The 25,401-nt window shown below is 34.8% G+C and overlaps 1 protein-coding gene across 1 annotated transcript in view; it reads left to right on the top strand.

Moving 5' to 3' along the window:
• The window catches only part of KIF15 (kinesin family member 15), a 31,354-nt gene that overhangs the window by 712 nt on the left and 5,241 nt on the right, over positions 1-25,401 (top strand). The window contains exons 2-31 of the mRNA XM_088521219.1: positions 489-575; positions 693-732; positions 1,631-1,814; positions 2,521-2,597; positions 3,447-3,484; positions 4,364-4,461; positions 4,854-5,033; positions 5,653-5,862; positions 5,971-6,096; positions 7,378-7,500; positions 8,241-8,364; positions 9,438-9,529; positions 10,155-10,364; positions 10,811-10,988; positions 11,422-11,563; positions 13,173-13,314; positions 13,633-13,830; positions 14,798-14,905; positions 15,890-15,995; positions 16,515-16,680; positions 17,981-18,131; positions 18,925-19,010; positions 19,411-19,486; positions 19,790-19,876; positions 20,879-20,983; positions 21,790-21,912; positions 23,275-23,421; positions 24,389-24,493; positions 24,598-24,762; positions 25,270-25,379. Of these exons, the coding sequence (XP_088377345.1) occupies positions 489-575; positions 693-732; positions 1,631-1,814; positions 2,521-2,597; positions 3,447-3,484; positions 4,364-4,461; positions 4,854-5,033; positions 5,653-5,862; positions 5,971-6,096; positions 7,378-7,500; positions 8,241-8,364; positions 9,438-9,529; positions 10,155-10,364; positions 10,811-10,988; positions 11,422-11,563; positions 13,173-13,314; positions 13,633-13,830; positions 14,798-14,905; positions 15,890-15,995; positions 16,515-16,680; positions 17,981-18,131; positions 18,925-19,010; positions 19,411-19,486; positions 19,790-19,876; positions 20,879-20,983; positions 21,790-21,912; positions 23,275-23,421; positions 24,389-24,493; positions 24,598-24,762; positions 25,270-25,379 (3,784 nt within the window). The remainder of the gene's footprint in view (positions 1-488; positions 576-692; positions 733-1,630; positions 1,815-2,520; positions 2,598-3,446; positions 3,485-4,363; positions 4,462-4,853; positions 5,034-5,652; positions 5,863-5,970; positions 6,097-7,377; positions 7,501-8,240; positions 8,365-9,437; positions 9,530-10,154; positions 10,365-10,810; positions 10,989-11,421; positions 11,564-13,172; positions 13,315-13,632; positions 13,831-14,797; positions 14,906-15,889; positions 15,996-16,514; positions 16,681-17,980; positions 18,132-18,924; positions 19,011-19,410; positions 19,487-19,789; positions 19,877-20,878; positions 20,984-21,789; positions 21,913-23,274; positions 23,422-24,388; positions 24,494-24,597; positions 24,763-25,269; positions 25,380-25,401) is intronic.

Raw genomic sequence — 25,401 nt, forward strand, 5'->3', positions numbered from 1 at the left:
TATTTACTTGTGTCCTTAAAATAGAATTTTTTATCACACTATGTGGAGTAATTTCATCTCAAATTCATCTTTAAGTAAAAAACAAGTCACCCTGTCTGTCCATGGAGTTATTCATGCTCTCTGCCTGAAATTTTAAGCTGTGCAGAGTGATGATCATGTGTACAAAAGGACCGTGTGCATTACTGACTGATGCTCAGTCTCTTTTCAATCATGTGAAAGCAGAATAAGTGCCCACAACTTGTGGGTGCAATTTCTCAATCACATCAATACAGCTATTTCATACTGTGTGGTCTTTTGCCTGCACTGAGTTAACAATTTTAAAACATAATGGAAATATGCGATGCTATTAATATTTGTGTTTCTAATTCTCCAAAATACCCACAAAAACTTCATATGCATTCACATAAAATTGGTGTTCAATGAATATATTCATTTTAACTGGCTACTTGTGAGCATAAAGTTAAAGCTTCTATGTGCTTATGTTGCAGGACTAGAGGATTCTCTACCTTTGCAAGAAAAATTCTGTCAAAGGAAGATAGCTTTTGTTCAGTTCCACATCATTGTGGAACAAACATGTAAAAAGCTCTTCGTTTATTTCCCTCAGTATTGATTACAGTATTTTCTATTTCATTGTTTTTGAGATAACCCTGTACGCTTGGTATTTATGTGCTTTTTTCACTTCTGTTTTATAGATTTGCGTGACTCTACGTTACCTTCATTGAAGTTGCCTAGGTAAAGAAATATTTATCAGTTCTTTTATATGAATAATCACATTGCAGAAAACATGCAAACATTTATGTTTTTCTTCAGGAATTTCCTGCACAAGATTATTGTCTTTCTTTCTAAATTTAGAATTGCTCTTAATTTAAAAAGTGGTTCTGAGACATCAAGTTCATCTTGGAATGCTGCTCTATGATAAATTCTCATTTGTGTATTAACTCTACAGCTGATTTTGGATTATCACCAAAGGGACAGTAAGCTTGAATTTCACCAGGAAGTCGTATACTAAAAGAAAAATCAAAATTTCTGTCCTCACCCAAAACAATACTATATACAGAAAAAAGTTTTGACAATTTAATTGTCATCTATCTCAAATCCAATACCACTTACCTCTCCACTCCTCCCTGAATTTAGCCCTTTCCTCTACCATGTCCCTATCCCACATTCCGGTCATGAAGTCATTTTACACTTTTAAGTTTATTCTGTTCCTTTTGCGAGCAGCAATGAAAAATGCTAGTAACTTTCTTGCTGGAATATATCATCATCTGCTGCGTGTATAAAATCTCTTCTAATCTCCAGTAGCAAGAAGGATGCTTGAACTGTGAAATCTTAGCTTATTCTAAAGCCTTTAATATAACGAAAGCTTTGTTGTTTATAATCTATGTGCGTGTCAAGTTCTCTCTGAAATGCGCTCTTTTAGAGCTAAAGTTAAATGCAACAGCCATAAATCCCAGTTAACTTGTTCTTTGCTTTTAAATCTGCCTTATCTTTAGCTTCAATGAATCTGACTTGTAATGAATTCATGACTTTTGTATGAATTCACATGCTTAATCTGATTTTTGTGATTTCATTTTGTCAAACAGCTGAGAGATCTATTTCCAAATAATCTAATGCATACATATTCATTTAGTGTTGAAGGTGATGCTATCAAAGTTTACGTAAGGGTACGTCCCCCTTCAGAGGGAACTGCGTTACCCGATGGGGATCAAGGCTTGTGTCTGTCTGTTCTTTCAACAAACACCATTCGTCTGCATTCGAAGCCCGAGCCAAAGATCTTCACTTTTGATTATGTTGCAAATATGGAAACAACGCAGGTAAAAACTTTTAACACTATTGCGCTTTTTTCTCCAGATTATGGCGGCTGTTATATTAAACCTTTCTTAAAATTTCTTGGATGTTAATATTTGATGCAACGAGACTGGTTTAATATTTAGATATAGTACACAAATATTACACTAAATTAAGGTGGTGTATTGTACCTCTTTAACACAACGCAAAAATGAAAAAATACGCCCTGAGACAGGCTATGATTTGGTTGGAGCTAGGCTATCACTGCAGGTTTAAGAAATATATGGTAATAGATTATAGTAGCAGTTCAGATTACTAAATACAGCACACTGCAACTGATTTACAGAAAACAGGACCTTTTCAGTGTGATAGGCTAATTTTTGACCTACTGATGGTACAAACAACTTGGCATAATTACAATCCAAAACACGGGATAATTGTTAACATAATACATTTTTGGAAGTCTTCATTATGACGCTGAGTTTCATTCTTTTAGAGTGAAACAAGAAATATTTTTTTTTCAGGATGTATGATTTCATGTCACAAATACTTACAATATATTGTTGTGTTGCAAAAGAACTCTAGGAGTCATGATAGCATTGTGACTTTAAATAATGCAATGTATTTTATATATTACAGGGTTATAGCATAGCCAATGCTAATAGGCAAGAGATTTGAACCACAGGTGCCAACCACCTTGTTTTTTTTCTCTCCTCTCTCCCTTGTCTCCAGGAGTCTGTATTTTCAAGTGTGGCCAAAAGCATTGTTGAATCCTGTATGAATGGCTACAATGGAACAATCTTTGCATAGTAAGTCATTTACTGGCATTTTCTGTCAACTGCAACACTTGAGAAGTTTGTGTAAATGAATGCAAGTGGTTTTGAGTCCCACAGCCTTGCTTAATGTTACAGCTGTGTCCCACAGCTTCCTTATTTAGTGCACCATCATGTAGGGGCTATTCTTGCAATATTGAAGAGGACTTCTTATTCCTCTGCTGAGGCATCTATTTATCACTGTTGTGTTTCTAATATGTAAAGCCAATAATGCGAGTTGTAACTAATCTCAATTTTACCGTTATATTTATTTTAAAAGTACTGTGTTCTCTTACTGTGTTGTTACAGAGAAAGCCAGTTGTTTTCATTATGTCATCATTTGCAAAACTGAAGTTAAATCCACTTTGTTACAAAATACTAACACAGAAAAATGAAATGAAATTGCCCTTAAGTTTTTGTAGCACGATTAATAGCTATGTTTATAAAAATGATATATTCAATTTGGAAGGAAGGATTCTTTCTGCTTTGTTTTTGTGTTCTATAAACTCAATGTAAAGCCCAAAACATTGAGATCAAAAGTTAATTTTATGTGTAAATTTGAATGCTCTTATTTCAATGCTGAGTTCCACTATTTCCTTTTCCAGCAGAAACAAAGAAAATGGCTGGAGGAGTAGGAAATATGGTTGAATACAAGAGAATTGTGGCCAGATTTACTGCTATGTTTTCATAGGTCTTTTTAGCTGACTGGTTTTCAACTTGGTTGTGGCTTTTCTTTAAATTCTTAGTTTAGGAGAAAATATTTCTGCTATTAAACTACCAGCATATCACAAAATATGCAGATAAATGGAAATTTCCAACCAGATCTTTTTTTTCCCCTCCTGTTAGTGGCCAGACTGGATCTGGAAAAACTTTTACTATGATGGGTAAGTTCTTAAGCGTGATCTTTCAGTGTTTTCTTAATCTTTTTGTCTTGAGTTGAAATGTCACCCTTCTTGAATACCAGAGGTGATGTAGATTTTTGTCTTTGTGTAAATAGCTTGTATGGTTTAAAAAAAAAATGGCTGACCACTCAATGCAATTATTCATGCTCTATACCAAAAGAGGGTTGAGTAGTTACTCATTTTGAATATGTATAATTTTTCTGCTTTTCAGCAGGAAAAAGCTTTTCAATGAAATCAAAAGCTTTAATAAGTTGTTTCAAGAATGAGTAGTTCTGGTTTTCCAATATGAATCTTCCACATGAAAACAGGAAGGTTTTAAAAATAACTGTATCCTAGCCAATTAGGTATTTAATTTCCCTTCTGTATATAAAGGAAGTCTCCAATATTCCTGCTGTACAGAGTGTTAGTTTTATATGCATTTATATTGTACTTGCATTTAGAAAGTTACTGCAATAAGCAAAAAGAGTGTGGCCTGCATGTTTTAGAGGACTGCATAGAGATTAATGGAGTGTGGGATCTTTTTCTCAGTTCTTCAGATCAGGAATACGGCAGGTGTGCTAGAATGCCTGCCCATCTGTATATGTGCTCTATGGAAGTCCTTGTTGTTTGTGCTGTTTTAGACTTGCAATATTTTAGCAGTTATGTTGCCTTTCACGAGCATCACTTAGAATACATTTCAATCTGATTATGGAGTATCAGCTTAGATTTTGAAACATGATTTTGATGTGTTTATGCAGTGTTTTGCCATAAATTGAATAAAACCTCTTTGCTTAAGTCCTCTATAAGATGTCTTGAAAGGATCAATCATTACTATTGAACGGTACTAACTAATTAAATTTTTTTGATTAAAAATCTCTTTAGGACCATCTGATTCTGATAATTTCACTCACAGTCTGAGAGGTGTAATTCCACGGAGCTTTGAATACTTATTTTTTCTAATTGAACGTGAAAAAGAAAAGGTATATTTATTTTTATGTTTATCATTGCAATGAAAGTAATGTTTCAGATTTAAGATTAGCGTGATCAGTATTTGTTCAGCAAGCCTGGTGTGTACGAGTTAAATCTGCTGCATTACATCTGCCTTGCACGAGTATTATTAACGAGCAACAAGTCCTTTTAGTAATCTGCTAAATTATGGTGGTCGGTCTTTGGACTCGATTGTGCTTATATTTTTAGTTTGTAAATGCACCTAGCTTTCTGTGCGACAGTAATTGTTTGGATATCAGAGGTATCTAATATAGAGAACATATTTCCAAACTATTAGTTCATGTACATAAAAAGAAACTAATTGCCAAAATGCCAGGCTTAATAAAGCCAGTCTGTTTATAGTGCTAATTACCATGTTTTTCAGGCTGGCAATGGAAAAAGTTTTCTCTGCAAATGCTCGTTTATTGAAATCTACAATGAACAGATATTTGACTTGCTAGATTCTGCTTCAGCTGGACTCTTTCTCAGAGAGCACATCAAGAAAGGAGTCTTTGTTGATGGTGCTGTTGAACAGGTGCTGTCATCGGCTGCTGAAGCATACCAGGTAGTCCTTTGGTTACTTTCTAATGTTTGGACAACACATCTCATTGCTGATTTGGTTAATATTTCCATTTGATTAGAGTATATATTTCTGAACCGTGTCTGTGACGCCCTTTTCTACTATCTCCGTTTTCCACGAAAAACAATGGAGAAATCTCTTGTTTCTAGGAGATGTTTCCTGACTATCCCACTGTAAGGTTGGAATGTATCAATTGCAGCAGCAGTAGTCTTTCCCAAATGCATGCACTGTTCATCTCTGAAATAGCAACAGAAAACAGAAGCTGGGGCCATTAGGGTAGTGTGTATGTTCCAGAAATTCAGGTTTATTCTTCCAAGAGGACACAATACTTCTGCAATTTTAAGTATTTCCTTCCTTGCATACTGCTAACATACCCCACTGTTAGATATGTTATACTCTCAAAATGTAGTTGCACTACAGGAGGAAAGAAGTGAGTGAGAAGTTGCTGCTCTCTTTTTTGCCTTTTAAAATACTTCCTTATTGGAAAAAAGTTGTGGTTTTGGGCAGCTATTACACTTTTATCTCACCTTTGCATAGTTACTGGGTACAGTCCGAAACACTTGATACTTTTATTGTTATAATTGATTTATTTATTTATGCCTAGGTATTAACTATGGGCTGGAGAAACCGTCGTGTTGCATCTACCTCAATGAACAGAGAATCCTCGAGATCGCATGCAGTCTTCACTATCACAGTGGAATCAATGGAGAAAAACAACGAGATTGTGAACATTCGATCGTCCCTGCTCAACCTGGTAGATTTGGCAGGATCTGAGAGACAAAAAGACACCCATACAGAAGGACTGAGATTGAAGGTCAGTTCTGTAACATCTGGGTTTTTTGTTTCTGTTTATTTTTTTCAGGCATGTTGTCTTGCCCCATCCCTGAAAGAGACCATCACTTTTGTTTTCTTCTCTTTTTAGGAAGCGGGTAATATAAATCGATCACTAAGTTGCCTGGGCCAAGTAATCACAGCACTTGTTGATGTGGGTAATGGAAAACAGAGACACATTTGTTACCGGGATTCCAAGCTCACCTTTCTGCTGCGGGTAAGATATATCATTGGGATTCTGCAAATCAGCTTCTTTTTTTCTTTTTTACCCCTCAGTTTAAAAAAACAGAAACATCCTCAGAAATAGGAGGGTGGTTGTGAAAGAAAACTTGAAAACTATTTTGGTAATGATGGGTAATTTTTGTGTAACAGATCACTGAGAGTGTGAAATGTGTTTTTGCAGATATGTGAAAACACAAGAAAGGCATGTGTTAATGAAAAAGGAGCATATTTTTCTTCCCTACAATTTGGGCATATTTAAGTGTTTAGAAGCTTCCAGAATTATCCTATGTGTCATAAGATTCGGTATGATGTTAGGAATTAGACTTAGTTTCCTATTTGAGAATTCATGGGCTCTTTTCAAGATGAATAACAGAATAAAGGTAGAATGGTCAAAGATTTTTCTGCTGAATGCAAGCACGTAGGAAAATTTTGCAACCAGATATGAAAAAACAACTCCAACTTTTAATATAGTAATATAGCAGTTAGCAAAAGTCTTTACTACCACAAGAGAATTTTCCAGCAATTCCTTTACTGTTTTTTGTACATCTCAGACTCACGTCTTGGAAGATTTTTTTCCTTCCCCGCCAGGTCAATCTAAAATACATTGAAACTGGAAGAGAATTGCAAATGCCTCCGCTGCAGCAAGAATGCTGTGGAAATTTATGGGCTTTTTCTTTTAGCCTCTTCCTTCTCCACAGAGTTGAGACCTTCTTGACAAATTGCACTGAGATGTTTGAAAACATGTGAAATGGAGAGGGTTTCATTTATTTCTTTGGTCAAATTGCCCAATTGTCCATGGATCATGTGGGGTTTTTTGTTGGTTTTTTGTTTGTTTGTATGGGTGGGGTTTTTGTTTGTTTGTTGTTTTTTTTTGAGAACTACTGTTAGAAGATTTGTAAGAGCCATGAGTAGGCTAGATGACCAATTGGTATTGGCCAGTGCCAATACCAAGGTGCTAATAACCAAGTTTAAAGTGAAAAATCTACTTTATTCCCACATTTTTCCCCCCTTCTTGCTGAGTGCTACTAATCATCAGTTTGAATAACTGATGATTAGTAACCTAAAATCAGAGTTTTAAACCCAAATAAAGCTTTTTCTTAGTGGTATTCTATAAGGTTAGAAAGGAAATTTCAGAAACTTAAGCAGCATAGAGATTTGTTAAATAAAACCCTGTTTTGCAGTTGTTCAAAATGATAGCTACTGTAAGGAGGAAGTTGATGATTTCCTGCCATAACCAAAAACACACAAATGAAACAACTTTCATGTTTTCAAACAGGATTCCCTTGGTGGCAATGCAAAAACCTGTATCATTGCAAATGTTCATCCTGGATCCAGGTGTTTTGGTGAAACACTGTCCACTCTTAATTTTGCTCAGCGAGCAAAGCTGATTAAAAACAAGGTAAGAGTTACTTTTTTTTTTTGGTGGCAACTAACTTTTATCTTTTAAAAATACATATTTATTGCCAAACAAGATAACTTGTTTGAAGTACTCTTGTGCTCTCAATAACTGAAATAAAAATATTAAGGAAAGTAATCTTAGAATTTTAAAATAATCTATGTATAATGTGATTTTGATTTTTTTTTTTTTGAGAAGGTTTGTTTTATTTTCATTATGAATAGAGTGCAACAGCTAGAGAACAGATGACTAATAAAAATTTTACAAAATTGTTTTTTATCCATTGTTTGTTCATTGAGCACTCCATTAAAATCAATATAATGTAACTATATCTGTATTAAAATCTAAAATTGTGATTAAAAATGTTTTGATAGTATTTCAGTGCATCTAGTTTCCATATATGTCAACATCCAAGCAAATTATTTCTGTCTTAAGTGGATTTTGACAGTTTGACATCTGATTGTTAATTCTCCTTTGCTGTATATTGCTTACCTTTAGTCAAGAAAGTTGGAGGGTAAATTCTTCAACAAAGAAGAAATTAAATTTTTCCTGAACATGTTTTTTAGTTGAAATATAATTTACTGAAATCTCAGAAAACTGAATGCTGCTTTTTCCATTAATTCTTTTTCCCTAAGATGCTAAGACTTGAGGTAGTTACACGTCGCTGTGCAGAATTTGAGTTTTCTATTATCCTGTAAGTTTTTTTAACTCCTCCTGTTTTTCTCTTAAAATATTTATGAAAGGCTGTAGTAAATGAAGACACACAAGGAAACGTGAGCCAGCTGCAAGCTGAGGTGAAAAAGTTGAAAGAGCAGCTTGCTCAACTTACTTCAGTGCCATCAATATCTGGAATCTGTGTATCTCAAGGTAACTCATGGGTAGAGGGAGAAAAATTTCTTTTTCAGACTAGCATTTTGGAGCTTTATGTAAATTATTGAGTTGCTGAATAATTAATATTTTTGTTTGTGGGCATTGGCCTACAGAGACTTCATTTGTCTTGTAGAGTAAATTGCTTATATTTGTATATAATATTTTTCGGATATTGTTCCCCTGCTGCTATTTTATCTTCCTCTTACAAGTTTGTGTATTGAGTTGTGTTTCGCTCCTATCTAGAATTTTATACCAGTTTGTGAGACTTGGACTGTTCAGTCTCTTTCAGTATTGAAAAGTTTGCACATTGCCTCTGCACTTACCAGTAATGTTTAACTTCTGGAGAGAGTTTGCACAGTACCTAATTCATCAGAGCTATTTACTGTATGCAGTTAAATCATGATTTTTTAATATATTAAATTACAATGGGTAGTTATTCTGCCCCTAGATACTGTAGTGATTACTATTCTATAAATGAGTATCGTGCTGGCTGTATGAGGATATTTGGGAAAAATATTTTGAATTATTTTTTAAAGTTAAAACCCTTTAATCCTTTGTGTGGACATTTTCATCCAGAATAAATCATTAATTGTCCACTTGACTCACTAATTTTCCTGAATTTCCTTTTTATAAACCAGTTAGTTCACTTCCAATGTTTACAAAGTACAATAATAATGCCACTATTGTCTTAGTGTTATCAAATTAATTTCAGAAGGGCTTTCGTATTTTATAAATATTTTCAGCTAAACAAGCTGATTATTTAATTTTAATAAAATTAATCTTAAAGCTATTGTTCGATAAATATGTTGTAGCTGTATTATGTTATTGTATCATACTGTTTCTAATAGTATTATGTATATTAGTTGTCTTTACAAAAATTAACATGTGTCTAAAAATTACAGTCTAAACATTTCTTTGCTCTGGAAATGACCTATGATCTTTGCAGAAGAATTACTTTTCTACAGGAGTAGGGTTTTTTAATAAAACTGTTGTGTTAGATATGCAGGAAAACCTGTTTTAAATTAATATCATAACAAATATGACATTAGGTTCTTGGACTTTTTCTATAGGTTCTATTGAAAAAGAGAAGAAAAACCTAAATTACATGAACAACTTCCTTGAAGCAATGTTGTTCTGGGAGAAATCTGAAGGTGAAAACAAGGTAAGAAAGCACTAACAGTGCAATTCTACAGTGCTTTCTGTGTACTCTCTGATTAGAGCATAGTGAAACACACTCTTCATGATTTATTTTTTTTTGTTTTCATTCTTGAGCAAAAAATACTCTGCCCCGAGACAGCAATATTTGGTTGCAGAGGAACCAGTCAAATAACAAAGATAAAATGTTTCATCTCAAATTCAGACAAATCTCCCAGTTATCCCTGTTTATTGTGCTTTGGTTCATGTCATGAAGCAGTGCTGGATTGTGCAAATTTCTTTTGGAAGGAACAGAATGGAAAGCTGCAGTTTTTAAGAGTGTCTCTTATTTGCATCACTGTTTATAGATATTTGGTCCCCAGGATTGTACTAGAGCTTCTTCGGAGTAAAGTTTCTGCAATAAGTACAGTTGGTTGTAATGGAATTTGTATTCTTGGTATGAACTGTTGTTCTCTACAGATCTTTTCTAAATGAACCACAGAGTATTCAAACGTAGCTTTTGTTTATTTATGTAAAATATTGTTAAAAGTGAGTTCTGGTTGATTTGCATACATATGCAATACATACACCCTAGAAATTCAACTAGCGTCACTGTTATTTTTTTCTTTTAATTTACGTATGTGCTTTTTAAGATTTTATTAGAAAAAATTGCACAACTGGAAGATCTCTGTGCTAAGAAGGAGAAATTTATTCAGTCCAATAAAATGATAGTTAAATTCCGGGAAGACCATATTGCTCGCTTGGAGAGATTACACGCAGAAGCTGGTGGAAGTTTATTGCCAAAAGAGCAAGAGGATTTCCTCAGTGAATTGCGGAAGGAAGTACAGACGCTCAGAGAACAGGTACTTATTTTTCATTTCTAAAAACAATTTTGCTATCTGAGTTTTCTAGCTTATGTGACTGGAATTCTGCAACCAATGTTATGGCCTTGGTAAGTCACCATGAAACAGTCAAGCTCCAGATTCTGAGGAGAGTGATGAAGGCAAGTAGCAAAGTAAAGACCCAGAGCTTCAGAAGGCTTCTAAGGCTATATTAGCAGTAAAAGAATAAACAAGAAAAACATGGAGCTACTTCTTCTGAGACTAAACTCTAAGAGAATAAGAAAATTAACATAAAGCATTTTTAACCACTTCTATTAACCAATTTTAACCACTCTAAGGAATGCTGATTTTGTTTTTGTTTTTCTTCCATTGCAATTTAATATTTACTAAAGGTTGTGGTTTAACAGTTAAAACAGTATAGCATTATTTGGAAAATAAAAACTGTTGAAAAATATTGCTCATTGCAGATGGAACAACACCCACGAATTGTTAAGTATGCCATGGAGAACCATAACCTCAGAGAGGAGAATAAAAAACTTCAATCTTTGCAATCAGTGAAAAGAGCCCAAGAAATTGATGCTCAGACAATTGCAGAGCTAGAAAAGGCTTTTTTGGAAGCTTCAACCACAGATAAAAACAGTGGAGGTAAAAATAAGCTAATGCTTTCATGAGCTAAAATAGCCTACTCTATTTCTGTTGTCTGGACTGTAGTGTCCTTCACATATTTTTCCTTCCTTCAAAGTGATACCTGCAAACTTTGAAACAAATTTGCTTCATTTTATTCATGCTAGCCTTCGTGCAAACACAGCTGTAGGGGTTTTGGATCCTGGTGCATTTTGTGAACAATATCTGTAATCCCATTTTGCTTCATTAGTTGTCATGAAGGTTGTAGTAATACTAACTATTTGACTTGGTGTTTTTTTTTTTGTTTTTTTTTTTTTTCCCCTCACATGAAAATGATCATTTTGTTCAGTCCTGGTTGTACTGCTGTTCAAAAGCATGCAATTGTTATAATTTTGATAAAACTTTTTTCTTTAAAGTGGCTCTGTTTTAAGAGAGGCTATCTTCTGTTTTTTAGGTCATCAATTATACTCCACCAGCTTATCAGTAGAGGGCAACTCCATGGCATCTGTTGAAAGGCTGAAAGTCCGCCTGCTGCATACCCAAAGTGAACTGGCAAGTTCCAAACAAGAATATGAAGAATTTAAAGAGCTAACCAAGTGAGACAAACAGTATAGAAATATCTTCCATATTTTAATGTATTTTATATTGCTACTTACATTGATCTAAGAGAAAAATAGTCTCACATTCTGGAAATAGAATAAATACATTCTTTGCATTTTAGAGTTAGGAAAAACATGACATAGATGCAAAATCCTTTCTAATTCATCCCTGTTTTGGGCTAGTAAGCAAAAGTGAAACAATCTGAAGGCACGTCTGCACTGTGGCAAATTTCTTTCTACAAGCTCATCATATGCTAAGATGCAAAAAAATATTTCACATATACAGGAGATATTCTCATGGTCATCCTCTTAATGAGACGGGGAGTTTGTCTCACTGTGCTAGTTTTGGGAATATTTTCATTAACTGATATCTAAACATGAGGGTGTACTTTGTCCTTACTGATGCAGTAGAGACTTTACTGTCACTGTTCTCCTTGAAGCTGACACAAGATAGTGTGGAAGTCCTGGATGACACCTTCACTTACATATATATTCACATGCAAACATGAGGCTTAATCTGATTCAACTCAGTTTTTGGAGGGAGGGGGGGAACAGGTCCTCTGCCTTCACATGTAAGGAAAAATTATTTGAGCAAATATAACATACACCTAGAAAGCAAAGGGGAACCTGGGTTTTGTTTCTTTTAGCTTGCACCTACATTGTCATTTGTACTGATTTGTGCAACTGCGCGAATCTGCAAAAAAGACATTACAAAGCTACTTTGCCTGAAACGATGGGGAGGTGGAAACTGAAGGCTATTTTCTGCCTGGTGCCTCTAAAATTACCCTCTAGACACACTGAAATGAATTATTTTCATTTTCTTAGTGGAGTGTAATCAAACAGAAAAGCGCTTTTGATCCTCTGGATTCATTATGAATATCTAAATACAAAGCTTGCTTTTAGTTTCAGAGTAATTTATGTGTAATTATATGTGCAAGTAATACTGCATATATCTGCAATGTGTATATGTCTATTAAAAATACTGTAAAATGTAATAGTTCTACTCTATTCCCTATATTATTTTGTTGTAGATTCTAAAGTTGTGAGGGAAGGTGATAGCATGGAACTCCCCAAAGATTAAAATATTTTCTGTTTGTCTGTAGACTCTGACCCTTCAATTATGTCAGTAAAGCAAGCTGTCACAGTAATAACAAAATACCTGATGAAAAGTATTTCCAAATTTCTTTCAAGTGGTGGATTTTTAGTTAAGACTATTTTGCATTGTAAGGGTACTTTAACAGAGAAGCAAGAAAGGATTTTCTTTAATCCTCGCTACCACTAGTTCAGGCTTCTCATATAACTGGATAACTTTTAAAGCTTAAAACCATATTGGTGTGGGTAATATCCCTTTTTTTTTTAAACAGAAATTGCAGAGCTCTCAGAATCCATTACACAGTAAGAAATAAGCTTTCTGACATGTTTAGTTATCCATATGATTTCTCCCTTGTGCCATCAGAAATAAGCTTCCTGGGCTTTTTTGAGGGAAGAGGGCTTGGGGAAAGCAAGAGGGCTTCAGTATGATGCTCATTGCCAATATATCACCTTATTTTTATTGATGATGGTGAGCATCCTAGCCTCTTGACAGTAGTAACACTTTTCTGAACAGGAAAAAGCACATGGAACTGGAATCGGAGCTTCAGTCCCTTCGGAAAGCAAACCAACATCTTGAGAATATTCTGGAGGCGACCAAAGCTCACAAGAGGCGAGAAGTCTCTCAATTACATAAGCTACATAGAGAAACTCTTAAGGTACAAGAAGAGTACTTAAAACCATACACAATTACTCATGAATTGTGTGAGAACATAACATTTATTAATATGATCCTTTATTTAACTAGTATTCGGGCATAAACTGTGATAAACTAGAAATGCTGTGTTTTATTCTGAAATTTTCTGAGTCACTACTACTTGTAATCAGATGACAAATATGAAAAATCATAGTAGTATAGAACTGTGACCTGCTTTAAACATTTTATTTCATTATTCTGCTCATAAACCATCAAAAATGTTACCAGACAGTCTAATCCTGTTTTATAGTTAAAGGCTGCTTTGTGATTTTTATAACAGAACATAACCACTCCAACAAAAGCCTACCAGCTAAGGTCTCGCCTGGTGCCTCGAATAAGCCCAGAAATCTTAGATTATCATTCTGAAGATTTTCCGTGTTCAGGCGAGATGATGGATGACATTTTTAAAGAGCCAGTTCCCCCAGAGATGAATGAACAAGCCTATGAGGCCATTGCGGAGGAACTCAAAGTGGCGCAGGTGAATGTTCTGGGTAAAACTAAAGAATGTCTTGATTTTATTTTAAAGCAGGTTTTTTTGTCATGAAACAGCTTTGTCTTGTTCCACTCCACTCCTCCCCACCCTTTGCAACAAGAACCTTGAAACTGAAAAAAAATGAAGCACTAGACAAATTTAAGTTCTCTAATTATATGTTGTATTTAAGGGGAATTAAAGTGAAAATATTGACATTGTTTGGGAGTTGATATCTTAATTATGTGTGGAACTGAAACATGCTCTGCATTCTGTCTGGAGAACCTCTTATTTACATTTTTCAACAAACTGTAATTTTATTGGATGCTCAGGAACATTTAAACTTTGCTATTCTGGCCTGATAGCTTGTTTTCAAGGGAACTTCTAAGTAAGGTCATAATGACAATTGTATTTGGAATAATACCCATGCTTAGTGTATGAATGTATTATTTGAAGAAACCTGCCAAATATTGTTTGCCTAGAATTATACCTCAATTGTCTTGTACCCTTCCTGAATAGAGAAGTGCTACAAATTCAGCTGAACTACTGCAAATGAGGAACTTCGTTGTGCGTAAAACCTTGTAGAACTGTCCAGTTCCCACTTTGTTTACTATAGTGCAGAGATCTGCAAGAAATTAAGCTAGTCTATATTCTGAATAACTTCTGTTTAGAGTCTTATTTCTCTAAGATAAAAGTGTCTGAAGACTAAAGCGCATATTAAGTATTTATAGGATTCAGTCCTTACACTGTCTGATGGATCTCCTTGTGTTCCGGCAGCTTTTATCAGCAATAGGGGAGAGATGGGCTACTTAGGATGCCAGTTTATTTTTGAATGTTCTGTTTCCTGCTGTTTTGGGTTATTAAAAAAATAGTAGTAGTTGATACTTTTTATGTTTAGTATGCACAGACTGCCATATGGCATGTGAGAATATCTTGAAGACAGGTGTTCTAATTTTGACTATTTGTTGTGCCACAGGAACAACTGAGTACAGTGCAGGCAAAGCTGGATGAAGAGGAAAGCAAGAATATAAAACTTGAGCAGCAGGTTAATAAGCTAGAGCATCACTCTGCACAACTACAGGAGGTGAGAGAACAGTATAATGCAGGGGCTTTCACAACTGTGTCTGCATACATGTGTGTGTGTCTGGTACATACACATATATGACAGGCTGAAACCTGTTTCACTCAAACTAAATGTATCTTTTGGTGAGGTCTGAAGCATTGCTTAATTTTTCAAAAGAAAATGCTACTATAATCTTAGTTCTGAGCTGTGCAGAAAGACAGGGACTACAATTAACTTCATATTGCAGTTCAAAAAGTATGGTACAATTTTGAGCCTACCTGCTCTTGAACATAAGTAAAAACACTCACAAATGCTCACAAATGTAAGCACAGATATCTGTGCTTACATTTAATGGTATCTTGTGAAACATCAATAGTCACCAAAAAATTGTAAGACCTTTTAGTGGCCACGTGCTCTAGGTGTTCCTGCTTGAGCAGGGGGTTTGGACTAGATGATCTCTAGAGGTCCCTTCCAATGTTAACCACTCTGTGACCCTGTGCAATGTGCTCTAGGTGTCCCTGCTTGAGCAGGGAGGTTGGACGAGATGATCTTTAGAGGTCCCTTCCAACCTCAACCATTCTGCGATTCTGTGATTCTTTGGAATGCTGAAAATTCTGTTTGTCTTAACTGTAACTGAAGTGTCATTACCGCATAAAGTATTCACAAGTTTTCCTTAATTAGTTTTGATTTTAATGTAGAAAATGACAAGTAAGGTTTGAACAGCTCTTCCCATAGCAGTCCTGTTCGAAATATTTTTGTTTTGGAGCAACACTCAGCTCCCAAGCTGTGGATTGGTTTTAAATGAACATTTTCTCCTTTGATAACTTCACTTTTCCAGTTGTATTGAAATAATTTTTCTTGAACTAGTATGGATTTACCAAACTCTATTTATCTTCAATAAATAATCAGTGAAGAAATGTTTTAACACGTTGTTGCTTTTACAGGTTTGACTTGACCTTTCCTATGTTTATTTTCATTCAAAAATTTTACTTCTCTTTTCTTAAGCTTTTTTCATCAGAAAGGAATGACTGGAATAAAGAGCGTCAGGAGCTCCTTGAGCAGATTAAGTTACTTGAAAAGCAATTCCAAGATGCTCAAAGCAAGGCTGATAGTAAGTCAATGTAACACAGAAATGCTGGGCGAAGTATTGAGTAACCTTAATGTTTTGAATTAAAACCAGCGCATGTTAAGTAGATGTTTTGGTTTCAGGTGTTAAATATCTTACAGGCTTGATTAAAGAAAAAATATGTAATACTGCCAGAATAGCCTTTTACCTACCTGCTCTTTCACAGTGTACAATACTGATGATTACTCTTCCTGAACATGAAAGAATAGAGAATATTTAAAGATAAAATATTAACTAAAAATAAAGGATAAATCCATTATTACTCTACAGAACTGCAGAAATCTCCAATATCCTCTAGAATATTTTGATTCTGTTTATATTCTTTTCATTGACCCTACTTATAAATCTCTCTTTTTTTGATTTCCAAGGTTAATTCTACTAAACACATGTGAACTTTGCTGAGACTGTCACATGAGATTCTGTAGTGTTTGTTGCTCTGTATCTAGCTTAGTTTTCAAAAAAAAAAAAAAAAAAAAAGTAAAATATTTGTTTGTTTTTCAACAGTATTAACAAGTGAGGTCCATGACTTGCGCATTGTCCTACAGTCTGCAGATAAGGAGCTGTCTGCTGTAAAACTGGAGTATAGCACCTTTAGGGAAAAACAAGAGAGGGAAATGACTCAGCTCTCTGGTAGACATATGGACGTACAGTTCCAGCTGGATAGCGTCAGGTATGTTGGAAGCCTGGTGAAGTATCTTAACCTTCCTGCCAGGTGAATCTAGTGGTTTATTTCTACTTTCCTGCATGTGACCTTACACTTTATCATCTATTTATTTGTCATTTTATGCCAATGTCTTTTCCCTATTTCTTGTTCAAGTCTTTCCTGCCTCGTTCCTAGTCTTAGTGGAAAATGGTGAAATTAGCAGGAAAATACTAAAATAACGCTTCCTTAATTTCAATATTGGTTTGCTATAGCCTTTTTCCATTAAGTAGGATCTGCCTGTTAGTTTTTTGATCTTCATAAATAGAGACCTTATGGCTCTTAAAAGTGTCTTAAAGAGGACAAAATTGTTTAATAATAAAAAAAAAAGCCTAAAATAACTACTACTCTTCAGTCTGTTCCCAAGAAGCAGATGACATAATGATGCTGATCTAAATACATGCAGAAAGAAACTACAAAAAAAAATGAAACTAGACAATCGAAGCCTAAAAAGCTTACTGCATTGCTTTCAATAATCGACATTATTATTAGGAAACAGAAATCAATTATGTTTTTAATCTTTAATACAACTAAGTTAACCATGATTTACCTGGAAAGATTAACTACATTATTGCAATTTTGTCCTGTCTTAGCTGATGTCATCTTTTGAGTGGGGCATTGTGAGACTGAGAACTTGGAATAGAAACCCAATGTCTTATGTACTATCAAAAATACTGACTTTTGGAGGGTCTGTGGTCAATATTCTTACTGTGGGCCTTCTATTAATAACATGATTCATAAAACTTTAACAACTCTTTTATCCCTCTTAACTTTTGCATTTTGTGAAAGATTCAATGAAATAAATCATTTTAAAGGAAAGGCTCCATGTTTGTCCAGAATAAGGAAAGATGCTTATGTGGGACAAATAACACAAGCATCAGTTAAACAGATAGTCTAGCTACCTGCATCATTCTGATAGTTATGATGTGTTGGTTTTGTAGAGCAATTTTTTAAGGGGTAGAGCAACACAATCAAGACAGTGACTAAAATTCCTACATGGGTATAATTTGGGAAGAAGTATATATAGGAGCTAAAAGGGTACTCTGTCATCTCTGCCAGGGTCCCTTAAAGTTCTTTATAAATCTGGTGATTCTGATTAAAGCTGTCACTCCTTATAGTTACTTTTTTAAAATTAATTTTCTCTAAAAACAAGACTATACTCTCAAGCTTGTACTCTCAAGATTCTCAAGCTTGTAAAATGTAATTGATTAAGACATTTTGTAATGGAACAAATTCTTGTCTCTTAATACTATGCTTTTTCTTAATAAAGGCTAGAACACGAGAAGATTCTTGAGGAAAAAGCAAGCCTGCAGGATGATTATGACAATTTGCAGGAAGTAACAAAATTTGAAGTGGACCAACTGAAGCAACAACTCGAGGACAGAAAGCAAGAAGCTGAAGCTATGAAAACTGAGCTTTGTGTAAGATCATCAAGGATTTTTAAAAACTTTATTATATGTTTCCTCATGAAACCAGATTATTTAATTCATGTTATTAAATCACTGATAATAGGTTCAGCAGTAGTAACAGGTTTTCTAATAGTCTCATCTGGAAGATGTATCCAGATTTTTGTTGTTTTGTTTAAATCCAGTGCAAGATTTTTTGCAACTGAAAGCTAGAAAAAATATCCAATAGCATGATGAGGTAGTTAGTTCTTTAGCTGAAGAAATTGCTTTGGGAATTTTGAGGGCAATGGATTAATTAGGAACAGAATGAGAAACCACTTTGCAAAAATCCCTGACATTGGAATGCTGGTTATCTTTGATCTTAGTGCTAGCTAAGGCCAGCTTATTTCTTCCATCTCTGAAAATTTTAAGGAGCTACTTTCTATAGTGGTAGTGATCTTGTTAAAATGATCTGTGCCTTTTTGTGTTGGATCACTCTCGTGCAGTTTAGTTGATGCTGTCCTTGAAAAGCTGTCAGACAGCAATGACTGCAAAACAGCAATGAGGTAGCTCGAGGGCTTTTGCAAACGATTTTGCCTGCTTTTCTGCAGTGTTCGCTATTTGCCTGCTCAGCAAGCTTGCTATAGTGTTTAAAGGCACACTGACAGATTGAAAATCACGTTTTTAAGACTTTTCATAGTCTAATCATTTACATTGCAATTTTAGGAGTTCAGGGGTTTTGTTTTGTGTTTTTGCTTACATTATTCTAAGTTCTCTCAATAATCTTCATCTACAATTGTAACAGCAACACATAATCTTCATATTTTAGACACTCTTAAAACTCCTGGAAACAGAAAAAGAACATAATCAAAAACTAGCATTACAACTACAAGAAGACAAGGAAAACAATTCAAAGTGAGTTTTGATTGGGTGTGGGGTTTATTTCCACTTAGCTTCAATGGTTTTGTCTTATGCTAGCCTTTTAGTAAGGGAGCCTTTTAGTATGTGTGTTTGTCCCTGTAGAAATGATTACATAATGGATTTTTTAAATTTATACATTGTACAATAGTGCTGCATCTTCCTGTATTGAATTAACATTACAAATGTTCTTCACGTCAAAGATAAAGTTCCAACACTGATAGCAGTATATTACTAGTAATTGAACTAATAGTGTTTTATACAGTACTGAGAAACTGTTAGTTAAAGAACTCATCACAACTGAATGTAACTAAGAATAAGCTTATAGGGATTGGTGCCTGTTAAAGCTCTTGCATTCTGATTACATTTCTCGCAAGGAACATGTTTTCTTTTCCAGGGAGCTCTTAAAAGTACTTGAAAAAGCACAAGTGGAGAAACCTTCCTCTGAAATGGTGACACGATGTGAGCAGCAGGTACAATACTGGAGTTAAATGACTCCAGATTGTATGTTTATGGATCTCTGTGGGCATTGATAGCATTCTAACTGGTGTAGAGATAGCATTCTAACTGGTGTAGAACTGACCTGTTCTGTAGATAAACAGTAAATAAATGTAGAGTTCTCTAGTTTCAGATTACTCTCACTGCTTTTTTTTTTTTTTTTCTCCCAGTAAGATATGCAATTAAGTTCTTTCCATTTATTTCATAGCTTTGTGCATCTAACAAACAGATTTCCTAAGTAATTAAGGCTTTCTTTCACTACTAATATATTTTTCTAGGAAGCAAAGCTGCTGAAATTGGAACAGAAGGTGGCTGCCGATAAAGAGATTATTGCTTCTTTGAAGAAGACAAATGATGCAGATAAGGTTTGGGCTTATTTGTGTTACTGATATCCAGGTTTTGCAGGTAACTGCATGTTCTGAAGCTGAGTTAAAAGCCCCAAACATTTTTATGATTCTTGGTAATTCTAGTCAAGTCTGGCTGTGTATCAAGGTAAAATAAATTCTAGCTTTTATTCACATGGAGTTTGCAGAATGGGAGAAAACTGGTGTACTCTTAGAGAAAATACAAGATGATTGGAGAAAGGAGAGAAAAGGGAGAGGAGGAAAAGGATAGCAGATGATCGTAGAAAGGAGAGAAGAGGGAGAGGAGGAAAAGGATAGCAGAGGCTTAAGCTATCTGGTGGGTGAAACATCCAGTGCATAATTTCCCTAGTGATTAGCATGGCCTTCCAGTCAGTGTTGAAGTGGGTTAATAGAAAAGGTGAGGCATCATAAGAACATGACTGTGATTATGACTCTTTATTAATAAAATTGAAGCATGCTTACATGCAAAGATAGCTCCAGCTTTGGAAAGCTTAAATAACAGAATTCTCATAGCACAAACACTTATTCTATATGTAAAATAGTTTTTTAAAAAAATGCCTAGTGTATTTGTTAATCAACACAATGCATTGCTTCAAGTGTTGCTTCTTTCTACCAAAAACAAATCTGATGTGTAGGGTCTGAAGAATCTGGTACTGTTGGTGCAGTGGTGTTTCTGAATGTACTTTCCTTCCTAACAAATCTGAGCTTCAGCTAGCGACTCTAATCTTCTATTAGAAGCGCATCACAGACTGACTCTAAAGCTTTTGTATGGGGAACTAGTGTTCTCTTAGTCAGCAGAGCAGATTATTTAACTCTTAAGTAAGTGCTTAGCACAAAGCTCATGATTTATCAGAGCATTTCCTGTTACTCCTTTACATGTGCAAATTGAGGCCTCATTTTCAAATATTGGTTTGAAATCTGGAATTGACAAAATATACACCAAACAATGTCCAGTAATAAACGTTTTTTTAAAAAATTGTGACCTTTTTTCTTGTGTTGCAGGAAGTTGTAACTGACTTGATGAAACAGATCCAGGAGCTGAGGTCTTCAATTAATCATAAAACTGAGTCCATAGATGGGCTGACAAGAGAGCTGGAGGACATAAATGTATGTTCTGTCATTTTGAAGGACATAGTATAGGTTTTCAAAAATGGAAGGCAATGACATGTCTTATCACAGGTCTCAAACAGCATAACTTGCTGTAGTGTTATGGAAGGAAACTTCTTTGTTTTGACATGTTGAAATCTTCTGAACATTTTATGCCTAAGGCTGTCTTGAAACCGAACTCTTTCCACGTGGTGGGTAAAGAGCAGCGTCTCTGAAGGGACCTATTCACATCCTGTAAGCTACACTCAGCTGACACTCACATTTAGATTTTCTGGGAAATTGGTGCTTTAAGACATTTATAATTGAAGCTGAACTCAGACATTTCTGTGAACTGTAACTGAGAAATGATTATTATCTACATCTGTAAACACAAAGAATTAAAATTACCTACGTGAATAACCTACGTATAAATATGATGCATCTAATTTATTTAAGTAGATCTTACAGAAACTGATATAGCATCTAAAACATTCCATTGGCTGCTCTATACTTATGAACTATGAATCCAAAAGGTGCTAAGGACAAGATGTTTGAGACTAATTTCTACATATCTTTTCTATCTGTAATGGATGTGTATAGTGGTTAATTTTTCTTTAATTCTGACAACCATTTTTTTATAACCTATGGTTTGTAGGATTGAACAAGTGTGACATTTCACTAACTTTAGTATCATTCACACAGATGAGTTTTTAAACATGAGGTTTATAGTTGTCATAAGACTTATGATATGCACTTATTTATATGGTACTTGTCAATACTCGCAGCATGTTTTCATTCCTATTCTAAAATTTAACTTTTTTTCTTAGTGCAAGTATCATTCTGTTTTGGCTGCAAAAGAAGAAAGCAAAGCAATCATAGAGGATCAGGAAAAGAAGATTGAAGAACTGATGGAAGACTTGGAGAGAAAAAAAATAGCAGATAACATTGAGGTAAAAGCTTTAGTGTTCCATGTATTGTGAACACTACAATTGTGATTCTCTGTTTAACAAAGGAATTCCATGTGTTTTTGTTCAAAATACTAGTATGAAACTTAACCTTATTTAGTTCAAATATAACTGATTAGGATGTTCTGAAAGGAATTTTTAGTGAAATACCTGACAAATATTGCTAAATTATTTGAAATAAATATTTTATAAGCTGCTTTATAAATACCTATGCTAAAGGCCTGCTTTATTCTTAAGGCGACTGAGGAGACAGCTGAATTTAACAGCAGTATTCGATGATGCAGCTGAGAAAATATAAGTTAGAATAATATATATAACATTATCTCTTCTCCCACTGCCACTTTACTAGATGGTTCTCTTAACTCATAATTTTATCCAAAAGCTCCATCTGCTGGAAGCAGACTTAGGATGCATGTTTGATTCAACTACAGCTTTGCTTTTATAACTATAACTTTTTAATTCAGTCTTTCCTCTTATTACCCTTTCCTTTATTTTGGAGAACATGCCCTTCACCCAAAATAATTGGCCTGTCCTTATGACTAAATTCAGGTTCTACAAGATATTCAGTCATACTCCATATGCTGAATCCAAACAACTAGCAAAAATGATGTCTGAGTAGTGTGGGATTCCAGCCAAGTGAATTGTGTGGATTTTGTGGTTGGTTATTTTGGATTGTTTAGGGTTTTTAGCAAAAGTAACGGCATTCTTACTATGGCGTTATCCTTTGTCGTCAGGAGCTTGTATCTGCCTCCCAACGTAATTTTAAGGTTTGAGTTTATCAAATGCTAATTTCCTTCATACTTTTTTGATTATATGAGATGATCCCTCTGATCCAAGGGTCATTATAGGAAATTCTGATCCTCTTCTATGTTAATATACCTCGTGGAGGTATGATGCCCTGTCAGATCAAGGGACTGAAGACTAGATACTAGAAAAAAATCCAGACACATCTATAGAATAGTAGTGCAGTAAAAAAGCTGCAAAGATTAATTCACATTGAATTAAATGTAGGTCTTCCTTTCTAGCCTTCTATTATTAAATAACATATACTAAAAAAAAATGTAGCTATGTTTGAAAAACGTGGTTGATTCTAAGCATTTCTCACAAATATATAACTATATTGTAAGATGGTTCTCATTTTGATTCTGCAGCCGAGACTTGGGAAAACGTGCTAAGATAAGAATTTCATAGATGAATTTTTGGCACAATTCAGGAAAAAAAATAAGGAAAAATGAGGTATTGTAGTTGTTAGTGGTCTCTAGCAACAGTGACAAAAACATCTTAAAACAGCTGCTTTACAGTTATAACTCTTAATATTTTCTTAATTCATCCATCAATTTAAAATAGAGAGACCTTCTGTGTGAAGATTTGCATCATGCCACAGAGCAGCTGATGAGGCTGACAGAAGCCTCTACGAAACATAGTGTACTGCTTCAGTGTGCACAGGAAGACATAACAAAGAAAGAAACCCTAATCCAGGAACTGAGGGAACAGGTATGACAAGAAAGTCTCCTGATAATTAGCTCTTTGGAGCAGTTGTAGTTATTAACAGCTTATAGAAATGGTGGGGAGTTACCTGTAATTTTAGAACATTTTGTACACAATACTGTTGGTGAGCAGTGCTTTGAACAAGGATTTTGAACAAAGACTAGATAAACTTTAAATGCTTGGAAAAAAGCGTCTAGAGATGGCAGAAATGCTAACTCTAAAAGCAGAATAGAATTATCAGTACCTGGAGAGTAACCTGCAGTCTTAATTAGTGTAAATGAAGTCTTTACTTCTTCCCTTCCTTTACACTTGTTCACAAACAGTATCATTATATATTGGAGATGATTATTGAGCGCTGTAACGGATGCAATCTGAGAGTGATTTGGAGCTTTTGGAACAAATAGCTATATTAAGCTTTTTCAAAATTTAATAGTCCTAACTGTCATAGTGCTGACTGTAATATATCTTACCTCTTTTGGCAAATCTCTAATAAAGGAAGACAGATTTCAGAAAAAAAGGGCCCTCTATCATGTTAGCATGTTCGTTGAGGAAGTTAAGCCTGTATCAGTCAATTTATTGGTGATATTAGACCATGTTTTGACCAGGAGTGTTTGCCATTGAAGGTCTTACTGGTTCATCTCTGTTAACAATCCCTTTAAATTGCAGATTAAACATTCCCAAGGCAAAAAATAAAAATAAAAAAGCCAGAAAGAGCAACACAATTCATTTAGAGACAGTGTGTGTATATATAAGCATATAGTGTGCTTTGCAGCAGTGCTTGTTAGATGCAACTGTTCAGCGATTAATGATTTTATTGGGTAAACATAGAAAGCAACCATGAAAGTGAAGTCTGAAATATTATTAAATCATCTATGGGATGTATTTAAATATTTTATTCAAAGTAGAGATCTCTGCTGTTTAACATTTTTGAGGTATTATGCACTAATCTAATTCTAACTGGGGTTTCTAATAGTTGGATAAAAGGACAGAAGAACTGGAGAGGAGGAAGAATGAATATGAACTAAAAATGAAGCAAATAGATTGCTTTGTGGACTCATCTTCAGCAACATTTCCTCAGGTATGGCAACTGAGAGAAATGCTTTCACTCTAAAAGCTATTAGAACTTAGCTCATTGAAAAAGTTTACCAATGAGTTAAACAACAAGTTTTTTTAATTCGCTAGTGTCCAAAAACTCCTCCTAATTTTGATGTGAATCTGGCAAAAATCTTGGAATCTCATGAACAAGAAATAGCTGATCGGAGGGCTTCTGCAATTACGCTAGAGCACCTTGTACGTGAACTGAATGAAGAACGAAGAGCGAAAAATGATGAAATTCTAAGACTTAAGGTACTGTAAGTTGAACCCTAAAAAGGCCATTGGATTAAAGTAAATGTGAATTCTGTATTCTGTGTTAATGGGCCCTCATTAGCAGTATGTCTAGTAATGCAGGAAGGCTGCTCTTGGTCTTCCTGCCTAGTGTGGTAGCTAGCTTGACAGCTTCTTGGAAATGGGAGCCTCCTCTAACTCTCTCTCTCTGGTGATAGGAAAGTTTTACACACATGGTGGTAACTTGCCTGGGGGTGTCCATATATCTCACTTTCCTGAGGTCTCAATTGATTACTGTGCATGAATATCAATGGTAGTATCACTTTTGCTGGTGTAACTGTTTTGGCTTCTTTAGAAGCAAGTTTTTAACAAAGCTGTAATTAAAGGGGTTGTGCAGGTCTTTGTGAAGCAAAAATGTGCTTGTTTTCTTTCAAATAGTTTTATCAGCTTGACTTTTTAAAATAGGTTCACCAAAAACAAAAATAAACATAGGAATTTCATTTCTGTGTTGTTGCATTTCTTGTTTAGGAACAGTTAAGCGAATTGGTGAACCTGCAACTGGAAATGCAGATACTAACAGAGAACAACAGGAACTTACAGAGTCAACTTGCAGAAGCTCAGAGACAAAGCAAAAACAGGTAAAACAAAAAAAATTCTTTT

The sequence above is a fragment of the Tinamus guttatus genome, unplaced genomic scaffold (genome assembly GCF_059628265.1).
Source record: "Tinamus guttatus ecotype Peru unplaced genomic scaffold, ASM5962826v1 Tinamus_guttatus_pri_ptg000115l, whole genome shotgun sequence".
NCBI classification, from domain to species: Eukaryota; Metazoa; Chordata; class Aves; order Tinamiformes; family Tinamidae; genus Tinamus; species Tinamus guttatus.